Here is a 17534-nt window from a genome sequence, read left to right on the forward strand (position 1 = left end):
ATGAAGGGTTTGGAATAGCTGGTCTTTTCAGCTTTATAGTTCTGATAGCTAAGTTCTGGGCCCTTTTCCAGATGATTTTCCCCAAATGACTTAGCCATTCATTCTGGTCACTATCTGCCTTTTATAGACTCATAAGCATTTAAACTGCTGGGTCGGTGTTGGAGCTCTGCTTAATACCATCAGATTTTAGGAAATCTTTCTGACTGTCCTTGAGGGGCTGGCGATAAAAATGGGACATATTCCAACGAGTTCATTAGATTTTTAAATTTATCATGTCACCACTTCCCCTGTTGGTAAATACCGACTTTTCAAGGATGTTTGGAAGATAAAATAGCTGAGTAAGTAAAACATTAGCACTAAAAATTATAGTTGAGTATTTATAAGACATTAAAGTAGCCGAAGAAAGGACGTCCTATGACTCACTATTTTTTCACTGAAGGCACTTTCTCTGCTGATCGCTGGCTCTGCCAGTAAAGAGATCACAGGACACAGACAGGAATGATGGGGGAAAGGGGCCACAGTCCCCCATTTACCCAACTGTGTTGTTTACGGCTAGGAATCCAGAGCCAACAGGCACAAGCACCTTGCGACTTCTCTACTTCTGGAGAATCGGGGCTCATAGAAACATTAAAACCATGCAGTCGGTGAGAGAGGCTTCAGGAGGTTAACTGTCCATGGTCACGCCTCAAACCCCAGTTCTGCCGACTGCCTGTGTGACCCTGGGCAAGGTACGCAGTCCTTGGTTCAGTTTCCTAATCTGTAAAATGGGCTCGATGGATTCATTAGGTGAAACCGTATGCAATTACGGATAGCTGACATTTTGACTGATTAAAGATGGCAATATTTTTTAAATTTAGAAAATTAAATTTAATGGGGGTGACATTGATCAATAAGAGTGCATTGGTTTTGGGTAAACATTTCTATAGCATTTGAACTGTTGATGGTGTTGTGTGACTATAATCCAGAGACAAATCAAGAAATGGCAATCTCCTGTGCTTCGACCTAAATACAGACTCCACAGCCTGAGGTCACTGGGGGGCATACACGTACATTGATAAAGAGAGTATTTATAACCTAGAGGATGCACCATACACAGTAGCTGCTATTATTTCCCCCTGGAGATTCTGCAAGGGCCTCTGAATGAGAAGGGTAAAGATGATTTCTTTTTCTAAATCAAGACTCAGACACAACTGAAATAAATGACATGAGCTAGCTGTATCATGAACAAGCTATGGAAATCAGACTCTGAGAAAGGAACCAACTCTAATCCAAAAAAAATTTAGTGTTAACATGAATTTGATATTCACTGAAGAAAATCTGTTAGGGTTTTCTGACATTTGCTTTAAATCAAGGCATACTGACAGGTAAAAGTGGCACAAGATAGGATTAAGGCCAGATTTATGTAAATTTACCTGGAATGAGGCACCGATTTAATGACATTTAGGTGCAGGTGTAGGGATAGCTCAGAACTGGGTCACAGTATGGAAGATAAGCACCTATGTGTCACCACGTTATCATTCTTTGTATTGACCTGGAGAAGAGGTGCTGTGTAATACTGTAAAGCCAGAGGGTGGGGACAGAAACCACCAGTGACACAAGGTATAAGCACAAAGAAGCCTCACTGGGGAGAATTATATGGGCAAAGAATTGGCAAAACACAGGTAGTCCCCCAAGCGCCTGACTGACGGAAAGGTGACTTGGGCTGGGACAGGAGGTGCCCCATTAGTGAAACTGCCGCACAGGGACTGTGCCCGCAATCATTCTATGTGTCAATAGATAAACTGGAAGTAGGGGAAAGAACACCTGAAACCAAGTGTTAAGGGAAGGGAAATGGGCTTGCACAAGAGGGGGGTGTCAGGAGCCCAGCCATCTGTGCTCACAAGTGTGCCTGAACCTGAGCAGCCTCAGCCGTGGACTGGCAGCGCTCGGGCTGAGCCAGCACGGCCCGCTGAGGCCCTCGCTAAGCTGAGGGGAGACTGGGTGAGTGGTCAGGGCCTCTGGCAGCTGCAACGGTTTGCCTCTCTTACATATGGTGTCACTGTTTAAACTGCAGGTTTCGGGGCTGCCATAGACAGCCACCCAGGATAAGTGTCATTTTGGCCCTGATGTCACTGGCATGGGTGCTTCTGCCACACTCTAAGGCAGGGGTCTCAAACTTTGTGGATTAGTCTGCGGGCCGCACAAAATTGTTCGGCGGGCCGCATGTGGCCCGCAGGCCGCGAGTTTGAGACCCCTGCTCTAAGGGGACTGCATGCAGAGTAGGCAAATGCTCTAGTGTATTTGATAAAACACACTACCAGCATGCTTTTCTTCCCACGAGTGGCATTTAGAAAATTCAAAATCACATTTGTTAATCAGATTATAATCCTTAGTTCCAAAATATACCATTTGCATCCACACTTATCTCTGTAAAATAAATTCACTTGAAGAAAAAGGGTTTAAAAGACCTAATAATCAAGATATTATATAGTTGCCTCAAATTTTAACTTCTTCACTTTTTCTGAAATCTGTTCTCTTATCTAATACACTCTGATACCAACACAGATTCTTCATTAGGGTGTCTTTCTGGTCACAGTCAGTGCACCAAATTTTTGTCTGAATGTCATTTCAATTCTGTCCCTAAAAATGCTTCCGCTTAATTTGGTACAAGGCCCTTGTTCCAAATTTATATTTTTGCAACCATTTCAGGTATCATAATGAGTAGTGCTTTATGCACACTTTAAAGATTTAATGACAAGTTAGCAGCCTATTAAAATCTATTTTGAAAAATTCCCACCTATAACAATGGCTTGAAAAGAAAGCCTATAATCTTCAGGACTTTAAAAGATTGTCTTTCTCAAAAAAGGATTTCTAACTAGTGGCCAAAAAGAACAGCACTAAACTCAGATCCAAACATTCCTGTTCTAACGAGGAGCAATAAATCAAGGAGAAGTGATCATAAAATCTGAGTCAGAAAACTGGGGTTCAAACCTGGCTGTGCCACCGAATGACCACATGGGAGACTGAACAAGGCAAGCTGCCTGGGCTCAGTGTGCTCATGGGTAAAACGCAGGGCTGGACCAGATGAACTCTCGTGTCTCTTCATGCTTTGAGGCAGGGGTCCCCAAACCTTTTACACAGTTCACTGTCCCTCAGACTGTTGGAGGGCTGGACTATAAAAAAACTATGAACAAATCCCTATGCACACTGTTTTTTTACTTTAAAGTAAAAAAACAAAACGAGAAAAATACAATATTTAAAATAAAGAACAAGTAAATTTAAATCAACAAACTGACCTAGTATTTCAATGGGAACTATGCTCCTCTCACTGACCACCAATGAAAGAGGTGCCCCTTCCAGAAGTGGCGGGGCGGATAAATGGCCTCAGGGGGCCGCATATGGGGACCCCTGCTTTGAGGGCTTATGATTCTAACAGTTACTGTAGCATCTTGCTGTTGTTACCTTCACTACTCAGCACTCAATGAAAGAAGACAATGTACTTACAGGTTTGCAGTATTTTTGGCAAAATATGTAAGTGTTCTTTTTTCTATCACCCATGACAATACTACCATGCCACACAACAAAAGGCATGAAGTAGACAATCAGAAGTGTGTACTCAGTCAATGAATGACTGGACAGAAGGGAACATGTGACAAATATATACTATTTATGGATATAATATAGAATATCATTATATTAAATACTATGTTAGAAATAATATTTATCTCAAGAATACAAACTACCAGATGCCAAATAATAGTTTAAGATGTATTCTATGCCTCATATGCAACTTCTTTAAGCCTTTCAAATTATCAAACATTTTGATTTACACTAATGCTTGAAAATTAAAAAAGCTTAATGGTTCAGATATCTATTTAAGTAGATATTGCAATATCTTTATACAGTGTTCACCAGTTACTATGCCTTATACGAGGATATTTCTTCACTTACCAGGAAGGCTGTGCCACTTGTTCACGGCAAAGAGCCTGTTGGCAGTGACTGTGATCACAGCAGGAGTCGCCAGGCCAGGCTGGGTGTTGGCTGCCACATGAGTGACAGGGGAGTTGGAGGGGAACTTCAGGACCATGATAACATCCTGCTGGGCTTGGTCTGTGAACATCAATGGGCTCTGCAGGAGGAGATACTATTGAGTGGGCATGACGAGACCCAAGTACACAGGAAGGAAAAGACAGAGACGAGAGACAAGAGACAAGAGACGAGAGGGGTGCAGGAAGAGAAGAGGAAGACCATGTTAATGCCAGCTGCAAGTGAGCGCGCAGTAAGCAGGAAGGCGCACAGAACAGCAATCAGGACTCGCTCATTGTCACGTATGTCATTGGTCGAATTTTTGGTGATTGAAGGAGAATACATTAACAGAAACACTTTAAAAATCAATAAATTTTATTGGCTCCCTTTCCTACTCCACTCCCATGAAGAACTAAAAGAATGATTTGATTTAGACTCTAAACAGGCAAAGTATTGGGGATCGCATTAAAACCTTCTGACTGCTATTATGTGCCAACTACAAAAATATAAATAAAAAAGAATGAAGAGTAGGCAACAGGCCCAAAAGCAAGTCAAGGTAATGTCTGAAGATCATCAGAAATTGTGTTGAGTTAGCGTGAAGACTGTGACAACTAAATAAAGAGATAATTAAAAGAGATATATTTATAAACCAGGGTTATACAACATGCATGTATTATTTCAGCAGAGAAATAACTGAAGAATGTAATACACAAACTTAATTATAAAGGTGTTCCAAAGCAAGGCATAATTAAACGTACTTGTAGAAACAATATATTTATATAGTGTACCAAGTCATAAACACTGCACTTTTATAATGCAAATGCCACTGTTTCTTGTTACAGCTGAGAAGAAAGAGAAATACCCAGATGCCCCTCTTCCTTCTTGGTAAAAAAACCAAAACCCAAGACCTTTGATTTCTCTTTTGAAAAGCAGAAGGTAATTAAAAATGTTACACAAAACACTGTCTGTTCTAATAACTAGCAATGAAATAAATCTTGAGGACAACTAAGGCTTTAGAACATTCCTACCACCCATATGTCATAATGCAAGACTTGTATGAGCCCGCTGATTTACTGGCTTTCTCTATACGCGCGGTAGGCAGCGTGCTCCCGGGCAGCGAGTGCACTGTACGTCTGCAGCCATCCCCTTCTACCGCTTCTATTTCCTAATAGCTGATTAGTATCATTCAGAACCGAAACACTTTGATGGAGTGCTTCTGGATGCTTCAACCGCCATATTTCAAAACGCCAGGTATATGTAAATGTGTGTAAGCACATATATTTAACGTGTATTTATTCAGAACTGCTAATAAAAAATTAAATACATTTGCATTTTTATTATCAGTCCTTTTAAAAAAGTTATTAAGAGTACTTAAAAAAACATATTGCACTAAGAATTCCTATTTGGACTCTTTGCATAAAGGTGTAAATAAAGGCAACTAATAAGCTACCCAGACACCCTTCTGAGCAAGTGGCTAAAAGCCAATCAATATTATGAGTTAATCCTCCCTGGATGCTCATTCAATTAAAGGTGTCAGTAATGCCTCATCTGATGTGGCCTCAATTAAATCCAACTATCTGATGGTGTGAAAACACAGGGGGATTACAGCAACAGCAGCAAAACCAGACAAATAGGCAGCCTTCGTGTGCCTGCTAATTACTACACCTGGTGTATATTATGGTGCACGCACTTAACGCAGCACGAAGTGGCTTTCATTTCTGCTATCTCGTGCGTGTACGCTGGGGTGCACTCATGGTTGATGGGGGAACTCATCTGAATGGCAGTAAAAACCATAAACATTTGTGCCTTTTCTTTTTAAAACCTCTGATATCATTAAGTAATCTTTGTCATACAAAGGACCTTGCACACAGTTTTAAGGAATTCTGGGAAATTGGGTATGAATGAGAAACACTGAGCAACATCACTATGAAGTCCTGAGAAAAGGAAACAAACATCACTCAGACTACCAAGCTTATTCAATTATGCTTCTTAAATAATATTTACTAAAGTCAATTTATAAACTCTGAGAAAGTCAGAGTACAACATACATCATAAAGTCTTACCGTAAGGAGGCTGATGCATATTGTTCAGCTTAACAACTCATATTGTAAACACAATCAGACTCAAATTGAATAATTCCAATGTTTATGCCCTTTAAAAAATTGAAAAATATCTCTAATGTGTAGAAAGAATGTCTTGTTTACATAGTGACTTCAGCAGCCACTCACGGCCACATGGCAAGGATAAGCCACTTTCCACAGAAAGCCACGGACACCATGGACACCACGTCCAGAACCGTGCTTTGCACTCTCACAAGCTGTCCCTCCATTCTTTTCTCATACACTCCATCCCGACTGAAGCTTACAACACAGGCAAGCAGCAGGAAACTCTCTTGGAAGCTCCATCATCTCCTTGGCTAACAAGCATGGAATAAGAGCACTAGGTAAGGAAAAGCACCCCACCAGCATCACGGGCTGGTCTACCGTGACGGCGGCAGCTATACATGAGAGGACACGTGGTACAACAGGGATAAAAGAAACAGGCCCTCATCTCACCCTAGGTGCCTTGGTAAGCCAAATCTGAGGCAGGAGGAGGAAATTCCTAGCCAAACTTCATTCAGTTTTCCCAGATTAAGTGTACACACTTGTTGACAACTCTGGTTTCTTTCCAACACACCTTTCTTTCCCACCCACATATGTGTAAGATGAAAGACACAATCTGCACGTGTCTGCAAAGGGGTTCCGGTTTTCGATTCACAGGATAAAGCTAACGGGAGAGACGGTCCTCCTCCTCATCTGAACAGGCGCCTTCCCACTTGGAGACAGGGAAGCTGATCTGCCCAATGAACCAGCAGCCCTGCTGCCAGGGAGGGAGGCTGGCAGAGGGAGCTCCCTCGTTGCCCCAGTGACCAAGGCTGTGCAGTGACCCAGGTAGAAAGTCAATGGAGCAGCAGAGGGGCTTCCATTAGCCAGCCCCACAACAGCCTGAGTCTCCCTGACAAGCTATTACCCAAACTAATTCCAAACCCCAAACATAAATCATTCTCACTGTTTTATTACTATTTTTATGGCATTGTCTTCCATTGTTCTTGCTCAACGTTCCCTTTTCATGTAGTCATCTGCTCACTAAAGTTATCCTTTCTGTTCATTTAAATCTGATTTCACCTTTTTAAAAACACTTTGGAAAAGATGATGCAAATAAATATTTAAATGCTTGTAGCTGACGGTGATGGCCAATCCATACAACTAGAAAATAAAGGTGAAAAGGGCATGGAAGAAGAAAGATGACAAAGAGAATAAATGGGTGGAGGGGGGGAGAGGCGGCTGCAGATGCGAGCCCGAGCCCGAGCCCGGGGCAGAGAGGGCCGGATCCAGACCCACCACCTGGCTGCTGCTCCCTCCCACCCAGGGGCTGTCCAAATTCTGCCACCTCCGGCCACAGCATAGAAACCCAATCTCAGATTGTTCATTCTATTTATGGAGCAGATATACTTCCTATGAAAACACTGATGAGCAATCTGCTTTATTGAAGGACAATTAAAGAAAAAATATATAATACCCATAGTCTGTTCTTTAGAGAAATTATTCTTATCACACAATTTAGTGTTAGTTACCATGCTGAATTTTTTTTTCATCATTGAAAAATTTAACCCCTGAAATCTCAGGAAGAAAGATGGCTGGTTGCATTATGTTGCAGATGGGTCTATTTCCCTGCTCCTGATTCTGGGCTGGCCTCCGATTCCCTCTGATCAATAGAATGTGGAATAAATGGTGGTGTGTAATGTCCAAAGTGAGCTTCAGGAAGTCTGGCGGGAGCATTCTGTGGAAGCTTGCTCCTGCCAGGAAGTGGCCTGGGCTACCTTCCTTGACTTCGAAAAACCACATGGAAAGAAAGGTCCAGCGTCTCAGCCTACCCCGCAGCAGTGAGGAAGGGAGCCAGGGCAGGCAGCGCAGAAGACACGCCCATCTCACCCTCAGCACCAGAGAAATTCAAATCACTGCTGTGTGCCAGTAAGCTTTGGGTGGCTCGGTACACCAAACTATTGTTCCTTTCTCCCTGAGGGCCCTGACCTTCAAAAACAGTATCTTACATATTAGGATTCGTTTAAAAATTCCCAAACTGAAAAGCATATTGGGATATAAAGAATACAAGCAACCAAACTAATCTAGAAACCCACAGGCTCAAACCAGAAAACAAATCACTCCTATGTCTGTAGTCCTAATCCTAATCCTCCAGTGAGATATGTGACGATTCTAAACCTTTTCATTCTGCAGCACGAAACATGACCCAATGAAATCCCAACACTTCCGGAGAGCATGCACAAGTTTCTGCTGGTTTTAACAGGTTAACAAGCATGGCAGGAGAACAGGCCCAGATGCGGTGGAGAGTCTCAAGTAGGAGGAGAGCCTATTAAGAATGTTGAGACGGGTCTCAGAGACTCAAGCAGTGCGGGGAGGGAGGCGGCACTTACCACCTGCATAGCCGAGCCTCTGGGAGGATGGGGCTCTATGAGGAGCTGGGAAGGCGTCTGGCCAAAACTTCGGATTTGAGCTTCCACAGCCTGAAAAAGGCAGAGGCAAGTTTGAGGGTTAAGAGGTGCTAATTACAGGCAATTGAACCACAACTGTCACCTGAAAATGTCATTCCATACTTCTGGCTTGTCTCACCTTGAAAATCAAGCTCATGTTTTCACAGTGGGGCTGAGCACCTGGCAGGGGCATGGAGGGTGAGGTCACCCTGCAGCACTGTGGAAACCGTTCCTAAAAAACCCTGCAGAACTTTCTCATCTCGCTCAGTGATATGAAACAGAAACTGCTATTACAATCAGAAATTGTCCTTTTTGGCTTCATTTCTGTTTTCTTGCATTTTTTTCCTGCTTGCATCATCCCTGATGACTACAGCTAATCTTTTACAGGTATAGAGAAAAGCCATTGTTGCTTTGATTGTAGGCCCCATTTCATCCTGAGAAGTAGAAAGGAGGAAGAAAGAAACAGAGCACCTGTGGGAATGGTTTGATGCTATTAGTTTTGCGATAGGAAGAGCATTATTGTTGACAGTCTCTTTGAACCTAGGTGGCTAAACAACAAAGTAAAAGCCATATGTTGTATCCAAGCATGAGATGGTTAAAGCAGAGACCAACTAAACATCAGAAACACGTGTGTGCCCTTTTCCATAGCTGTGTGCGTGCACCCTGTGCCAGGCACCCCCGCCGGCTCTTCCTGGCCACCTCACACACATGCTCCTTCCCAATCATCAGTAACTGCCTCACCGTGGGACCTCGGGCAGGCCAGACGCTGTCACTACCTGCCATTAGTTTACACGTGCACTTGTTTCTGTTTGTTTCCTCCTACTAAAATACAAGCCCCGTGAGAGCAAGGACCTTACGTACCTTCCTCACCATTGGAGGCCTAAATTGGCCAAATGAATAAATGCTACACTGTGTGTGAGGGAGAGAAAGAAGCAAAGATGTTATGAAGACTACATTTACACCTCCACTACAGTCAGCCTGCTTAACTTTCAGGCCAACAAGATGCAGAAACCTTAAATTCATTAACATTCAAACATATGTTCATCAAGTTATTTTTTTAACCTCTAAGGAACCAGGTCTTCGATTTTTATATGCTCTGCAGTACTATAGCCAATTAATAAATCATAAAAAGAAACTATAATCAGTCCCCAATATTAATTTCCTTCTTTTTATTTGATGAGAACACCACTGATAACCCTTTACAATGACCCTGTGAGAAACAGTCCATTCATTTATGCACTCAGTGATCTCAACTACATGCAGAGCCGTGAAAGCTCTCAGTGTTGGAAGAGTGTGTCGCTAGTACAGGAAGCAGGGCAGATGTACCTGGAAGCCTGGATAACAGTTTGATGCATTCAGTCTGCTAAGTTCAAGGAATGCTCGTGGCTTGGTTAGGCAGACAGACTGGGAGGCACCTCGGAGAAAGCTGAGGGGTATGGTGGGAGCAGCGTGGGTGTGAAGTCAAACACAGATCATACTTGAATCTGAAATGCATACTACCTACAAGCTATGTGACAGGGCAAGCTATTTAATCCAAGTTTCCATTTCCTCTCTCTGTAAAATGTGGATAACACCAGTACCCACCTCACAGTGTTATATTAAGAATTAAATGATACATAGGTAAAAACATACAGTGCTTAGTACAGATTAGGCCTTCAATATGCAGTCAACACATTGTCATTGAAGGTGACTAACAACAAAAATGCATATTTATTTAGTACTTACTATTTGCCAGGAACTTTTCTAAGTGATTTACGATCATATCATTTCATCTTTAAACTGTATAATAATATACTTTGCTATTTCCATTTTACAGAGAAGAAAAATAATGCACAAAGAACTTAAATATCTTGTCCAGGGTCACATAGTAATTAAACGGCAAGCTCTAAATCTATACCCAATAAGCTTGATTCTAGATCTCATACTCTCATCATTAAGCTATCCTTCTCTGCATCTGTTAGATCTATGGCAGGGCCTAGGGATAAGACTGAGCCTACATACATACATACATACATACTCATGAGCTTACAATCTAATGAGTGGATTAATAAGGTATCTCTATTATCATCATCACCATTATTATTATAGCAAACAAAGTATGTTCACACATAGTCAGTAGAGCAGTGTGGCTAGGCAAGGGTTGGTTTTATCCAATGGGAGATCATCCTGGCCCTAGACTTTAGAAACAGGAAAAAAACCCAATAGGAAGTGAAGAGCAGAGACTAGGACCATTTCAGAACTGCATCTAAACTCTTTCTTGATAGGGAATAATCAATTTATGATCAACATCAAGGACAATCTTGAAGTTGAGGGGAAAAAAATATCACAATAGCAAATTGAAGCCTGGAAGTAGTCATAAAAAAGAAGTGGGAGCACTGTTATTTTATGATATATAGATTCTGGAGCTACGTTTATGAACGTGAAGCTCAAGTCTCTTGTAAAAGCAGTTAGCAAAGCCAATGCCCTTTCCCTGGACTGCTGCCTTTCCCCATAAAAGGGAGGAAGGAACAAACAGCTTCCACACTTGGCCTATGATGTTGGCTGGTTCAAAGTGCTAATCCTGACTTGGCCCTTTACCTGCTCTGTGACTTTGGATAAGTTTCCCCATCTATAAAATTGAGATAAGAATAACACCTAGCTCATAGAATCATTTAGAGAATAAAATAAATCATACATATAAAGTGCCTAGCACAATACCTAGTACATACAAAACACTAAATAAAATGCTGTATTATTATTATGTGTGAGACTCGGTGTGATACCAGTTTAACACAGCGAGAACAGGGAGAGAAGAAATGCTTGAGGAGTTTATGATGATAATGATGAACACATATTTTAGGAAACTGAAATCTGAGTCTGGTTTCCAAATGCACAGCACAGTGAAGCGCCCAGAGACAGATCTCTCTGCAGGTCCAGGGAGCAGCTAAAGCACAGGAATTGTATATCTTGATCCTTATGGGAGCGGTGGTATTTGGAAGAAAGGGATGAATATGTGAACCATGACCAAGGGAAAATCAACAGGTCCTAGAGAGACTGATGACCTTGAGCAATGAAAAAAAAGAAAGTTGCTTTCTTTCCAACTTGCATATTCTAGAGAATCATAAAGCAATAAATGGAAGTACAAGTTTGTGTTCAGGAGAACTAGTTTGGCAGGAGAAAGACAGTATATCTTATGTCAGACGTGGAATCTGAAGTGACAGTCACAGCCATCTATCTAGGTCAAGATGGCCAACGCACAAAGCCCACCACCAGCTCTGAGACGAAGGATCAGAGGAATTGATTTGAGTGTCATTCACACGGGAGAAATCTAAGCCAATGGTGTTTGACTTTCCCCCCTTGTTCTGAATACACTGGTGTATAATTGTAAGCAGCAGAAATGACTTTTCCTTTTTCAGGTGAAACTCCAATATATAAAAACATAGAGTTGGGGGGAGGGGGGAATGGGAGAGGGAAAGGGGGAGGGGGAGGGGCACAAAGAAAACAAGATAGAAGGTGACAGAGGACAATCTGACTTTGGGTGATGGGTATGCAACATAATTGAACGACAAGATAACCTGGACTTGTTATCTTTGAATATATGTATCCTGATTTATTGATGTCACCCCATTAAAAAAATAAAATTATTATAAAAAAAAAACACAAAAAAACCCCCACATAGAGTTAAGGCTGTTCTTCTCTGAAGGTGGGAGAAGCTTTAATAAGCTTCCTCAGCAGTTCCTGAGACAATTCTCAAAGACCTTAGTGCTTGGGAGGAGAATTAAAACCCACTGGTTAAACTCCAAGAAAATAAAAAATACGAGACACACACACACACACACAACACACACACACACACACACACACACACACACACACACACACACACACGGAACAGAGTTAAAACCCATTGGTTAAGTGCCAGAAAGAAAATACAAGACACACACGTGTGTGCATGCGGACCGAGAGCTGAACCTTGGGAAACTCAGACAGCATGATATGAAGAAGTAATGAAGAAGACAGAGAGGGGAAGCTGGGGTTGGGGGGGAGCAGGACAGGGTGATATGGAAGCCGACCACCAGAGCTCCAAGGACAGAGTGGTCAATAATGCCAACTACTATAGAGAAACAAAGAATACATAGACATCTCTATTAGATATGTTTACTATAACTGGTCTTATAACTACATATCTTGCTCTGCACTTAATATTGTTTTAAAATGAAAAATACATGATGAGAAAACCTTAAAAAATACCTATCTCCTCTTTTTAACACTTAAAAAAAAGTCTTAATGTTTTAAAATGATTTGCACATTATTGACTTCTTTGAGGAAAAGACTTTTTCAAGTCATGTCATCTAGAGCAGTGGTCCACAACCTCAGGGCCGTGGACCGATACCAGTCCGTGGGCCATTTGGTACCGGTCCGCAGAGGCAGAGAAAGAATAACTAACTTACGTTATTTCCGTTTTATTTATATTTAAGTCTGAACGATGTTTTATTTTTTAAAAATGACCAGACTCCCTCTGTTACATCCGACTAAGACTCACTCTTGACGCTTGTCTCGGTCATGTGATACATTTATCTGTCCCACCCTAAAGGCCAGTCCGTGAAAATATTTTCTGACATTAAACCAGTCCGTGGCCCAAAAAAGGTTGGGGACCACTGATCTAGAGGTCTGATTATTCTGTCTCAGTAACAGAATACAAGCTATATTATCCCATATAGGTTAAAAAAGAATTCTCTTTCCAAGTCCTCAAGACCTTTCTAAAAAGATTATAAAATTCCTTGACATAAATGCTTTATATCTTGACTAACCTTTCAGTTGTTGGTGATAAAAATACAAATGAAAGGGCTTTTTCAAATGTGAGGTATGGAATGAGAGTATAAGGCTGTGACTATACCCTCAAATCTTTACTGTCACACTTTATATCATCGACCGATAATTCTATATCCTTCTCCCGTCGTTTCTAAAACTCACCTGCCGTTTTTATTCAGCTCGAATTGTGAAGCAGTTTCCACTGCTGACCCCCAGCCCACATGCTTTCTTCTGCGGCCGCCACGGCTTTACCGGCTGGTTCTCCTTCACTCTGCCTTTTACTCTCTCTGCGGACTTCCCTTCTTTCTCACCCATAAACGACCTCATTGCCACGAGTTCTCCTTCAGTGCTCCAACTTTTGCAATCTAAACTTTCTGTCCTGGAAATTTTTTCTACTGTCATAACTTCAAACCTTACTTCTGTTTGGATGATTTCCAAATCTAAAACCAGAGCACTGTCCGCTCCTATGAAATGTCCCCTTCCGGTCCTGCCCGATGGCCGTCTGTGTATACTATGTGTATATCTCTTTCTTACTCTTTTTTTCTTTATTCATTTTTAGAGAGGAGAGAGAGAGAGGGAGGGGAAGAGAGAGAGAGAGAGAGAGAGAGAGAGAGAGAGAGAGAGAGAAGGGGGGAGGAGCTGGAAGCATCAACTCCCATATGTGCCTTGACCAGGCAAGCCCAGGGTTTGTGTATATCTCAGCACACCTGAAGTTAACATAGGTAAAATCTGAGGAAATTGCCTTTCTTCTAGCATTCCTCAGTCAAGGGTTAGATTCCTCTTTTCCTTTTTTGTGTTCAAAAATCTTACTGACATTTTAAAGGAAAATTAAAAATTTAATCATTTCTTTTCATATATAATCAGTCACCAGACCTTCTTTTAAAAAAATTTCTCACACTCATCACTCCTTTCTGAACCCATGTTCCTCATAACTGCAGGTGTTGAGCACTGCATCAGTCTCTCTCCACTGGTTTTCTCCATGTAGTCTCCTCATTCAGCGTAGACTGAGCTGGCCTGGGCTCTCCTTTACAATTCCCTTGATCAAATGTCCTCCACTGAACCCAGTACTTAAAAGATAAAGGCGAATGCCAGGAGATGAATGTCTTCCCACCTCTGTATCTTGACTCCTCCGCCCAACGCCCTTATCCAGCGTTCCTTTTCTGTGAGGCTGCCTTCTTCTCCAGATCGAACCAGCCGTTTCTCCCTTCCATTGTCTCTCACACCACTGCCCTTCCTGGAATGGTCACCTCGTCTTTAATTTTCTAAGACCTAGCCATCTCTAGAAAACCCTGTTTGAGTTCTACCTTGCTGGTGTAACAGTTCCCAAGTCTTATAGCCTGTTCATACTGCTGATTGCACACTTGATTTGGCTTCCTTGTAATATTCACTTTTAATTGATTACTGGTCTGTCTCTGCAACTAGACTAGAAGGGTCAGAATAACATATATTGCAGTGGTGTGTAGCAGGCAGACCAGCACTGTGCACCTGGTATTTACACAACAAAAGCGTTTACAGATGGTTACGCCTCATCCAGGTGGCCCTAAGATAACACCAAGCCTGAGAGATGAGGGCAGTTCCTGAGGGTAAAATGGGGGTCCGGGAAGATGGGGAGTGATGTTCCAAGGCTTGAGCCACTGTCACTAAGAGACCGAAGGAGTCTTTCAGGGAAGCTCTGAGAGGTGTCACTGAAGGCAGTCATTCTCCTGCTTTCAGCCAGCACACCTGAGGGGTGTGACAACACCCCAGTGTCTCACCAAATCCGGGATTCTTAAGGGCTAAGGCAGAAATCCTGGGTGAACACGTGTGATTGGAAAAAGCCCCTTAAGTCACTTTGTTTAGCACTGCCTTCACTTTTTGCCTTAGCCCTTTGCATAGAGCAACAGAAAATGTCACAGGGACATCTCAAATCCCAGGGAGTGCACAGTGGAAGGGTTAGGAAGTTGGACTGGCAACAGGATCGCCAAATGAACTCTCCCCCAAATGCCGAAACTGTTTATAATGAACTCTCCTTCCCCTGCAGGGGTCATCAAACTTTTTATAGAAACTGCCCACTTTTGCAGTGCTGGTCAACCTGGTCCCTACCGCCCACTAGTGGGTGGTCCAGCTTTCATGGTGGGCCAATCGCTAAGCTGTTTGGTTGCGTGGTAGGGACCAGGTTGACCAGCACTGCAAAAGTGGGTGGTTTTTATAAAAAGTTTGATGACCCCTGCGCCTAGAGGGTTTTAGTCCCAGGTGTTATCTTTTAAAAATTTTAAGTTAAATTTTTATTATGGAAGAGGATAATGTACTCATTAGTTAACTTCAATAATTAGTAACACATTTGGCCTTTGGTTATCTTAAAGGAGCTCCGTCCAGGCCGTATGAAAAATAAGAGAGCGCTCCTGCCTTTGATTAGTTTTTGTTTTTACCTCTCCAGAGAAACTATACTAAGAATTATACAAAAATTCTAAACATCCATCAGCAACCTTCATCTTTCTTTGGATGGGGTTAAACACAGCTGGACTTGCAAGGAGATGCTCAATCCTAAAGTTGGGGGAAAAAATGGTGATAATACTAGTATTTTATTGGGTTATTGTGCAGATTACATGAGATACTATAAAACAGGACAGTTCCTGACATGTTGTAGACCATCATCAGTAAGTGTCTGATGTTACTATGATAGCGCATACATAAAAGACTACACAGGGGCTAGCTGGGGCCAAGTAAGCATTTAATAAATGTTATCAACTACTCCATTAAAATGAATAATAACAGTAACCCAGCTGTTCTCTGTGTTTCCAGTCTCATCCCTGCCAGTGTCCTCTCAGAGTCTATAATGTGAGATGAAATGTGTCGTACTATACTTGCATATATTATTTTCTTTTCCTATTTTTCCTATTCCCTTTCTCTGCATGGTTCCCTCCTTCTCGTTCTTTGAGGCTGAGCTCAGGCATCTCTGTCCCGTGGGAAATCTCTTTCCTTGTCTCATCCAGACTTGCTTTCCCTCCCTGTTGCTCTTGGAGCAATGTGCATAGACTCCTACTACCTACTTATCTAATACTCTAAATACTGGTTTAATGTCTGTCTTATCAATTACACTAGAAGTCTCCTTGAGACCAGAGACTGCCAACTATTTCTGTGCTTCTGGAGGCTTGACACATAGTAGGTGCTCAATTTACTTAATAAATGAATGGCCATCCAAATCAATATAATTCAATGGGATGCAGCTAAGAGAGAGACTTCTACCACTATTACAGAGCAGTCCAGGGCTGAATAAAACATTCTATTAAACCTTTCTACTAAAAAGCTTACTTTATTATGTAACATTCATATTCATCAATTCCCAAATATTTCTGTAAATAGCTGGTTACTACTTTCTATAATAAAACTTAAATTCGGCAGACAGCATTCCAGATGTTGAAATACATAGCAATAAAAAAGACTATGCAAATACCTCGAGACATTCCAGTAAAACCACATTATTTATATTTTATAAACAGTATCTCAAATATTACCTAGAGAATTTATTAATGGATTTCCAAATGGAAATACTATGAAAAGATTTTCAACAAGCTGTGTATTCTATTGTTTTCTGTGCCAACTATTGCATACTTGCATAATTTTATGGCTGTATATAAAGAGATAGTATATATAGAGAAAACATAGATACACTAGATACAATGAAAGGAAGAAAGAAAGAAATAAAAGTCAAGGAAAGCAGATTTGGCTTAGTGACAAATAGTATTTGGCTTTAATTTAATAATGACTATTTTAGTCTCTCTGAACTAGTCTTTTTAATCTAGAAGAGGAAACAAGTTAACTCCATACAACATTTAGTAAATAACAATAAGTTGTAAAATTTTATTTTAAGAGGGATTGGGGAGAAATAACTTAAACATATGAAAGCAATTAAAATAAACACACATGTACACTGCTTTTCTTAAGTGTACAACTCTGAAATTGCAGTTATCCCCTATATATTTACATCTGAAGACACTATGAAATTGGGCTAGGAAAACTAAACAAACAAAAATTACTAAGAAAAAACATGCCATTTATTAATATAATTCTTTGACATTACCAAACTAAGTTCTAGAAAGCTGTCTTAAGATGCTAAAGAAATTCTTTACTGAAAAATGTTTAAAAATTCAAATAGGACTCACATTTTGGATTTCAGAATCAATTCGCATTCCAATATTTAAAGCCATGTTAAAACCATCCCGAAGTCCTA

At 41.3% G+C, this 17534-nt stretch overlaps 1 protein-coding gene across 6 annotated transcripts in view; it reads right to left on the reverse strand.

The window, feature by feature from the left end:
• The window catches only part of LRBA (LPS responsive beige-like anchor protein), a 629646-nt gene that overhangs the window by 39629 nt on the left and 572483 nt on the right, over nucleotides 1-17534 (reverse strand). For 4 of the 6 annotated variants that reach the window (XM_066386366.1, XM_066386349.1, XM_066386333.1 and 1 more), the window contains exons 49-50: nucleotides 8477-8566; nucleotides 3931-4123 (exon numbers count right to left, since the gene is read on the reverse strand). In XM_066386366.1, coding sequence (XP_066242463.1) covers nucleotides 3931-4123; nucleotides 8477-8566 — 283 coding nt within the window. The remainder of the gene's footprint in view (nucleotides 1-3930; nucleotides 4124-8476; nucleotides 8567-17534) is intronic. The other 2 variants (XM_066386375.1, XM_066386358.1) reach the window with 1 other exon arrangement.

Source organism: Saccopteryx leptura, chromosome 1, assembly GCF_036850995.1.
Source record: "Saccopteryx leptura isolate mSacLep1 chromosome 1, mSacLep1_pri_phased_curated, whole genome shotgun sequence".
In the NCBI taxonomy this organism is placed as follows: Eukaryota; Metazoa; Chordata; class Mammalia; order Chiroptera; family Emballonuridae; genus Saccopteryx; species Saccopteryx leptura.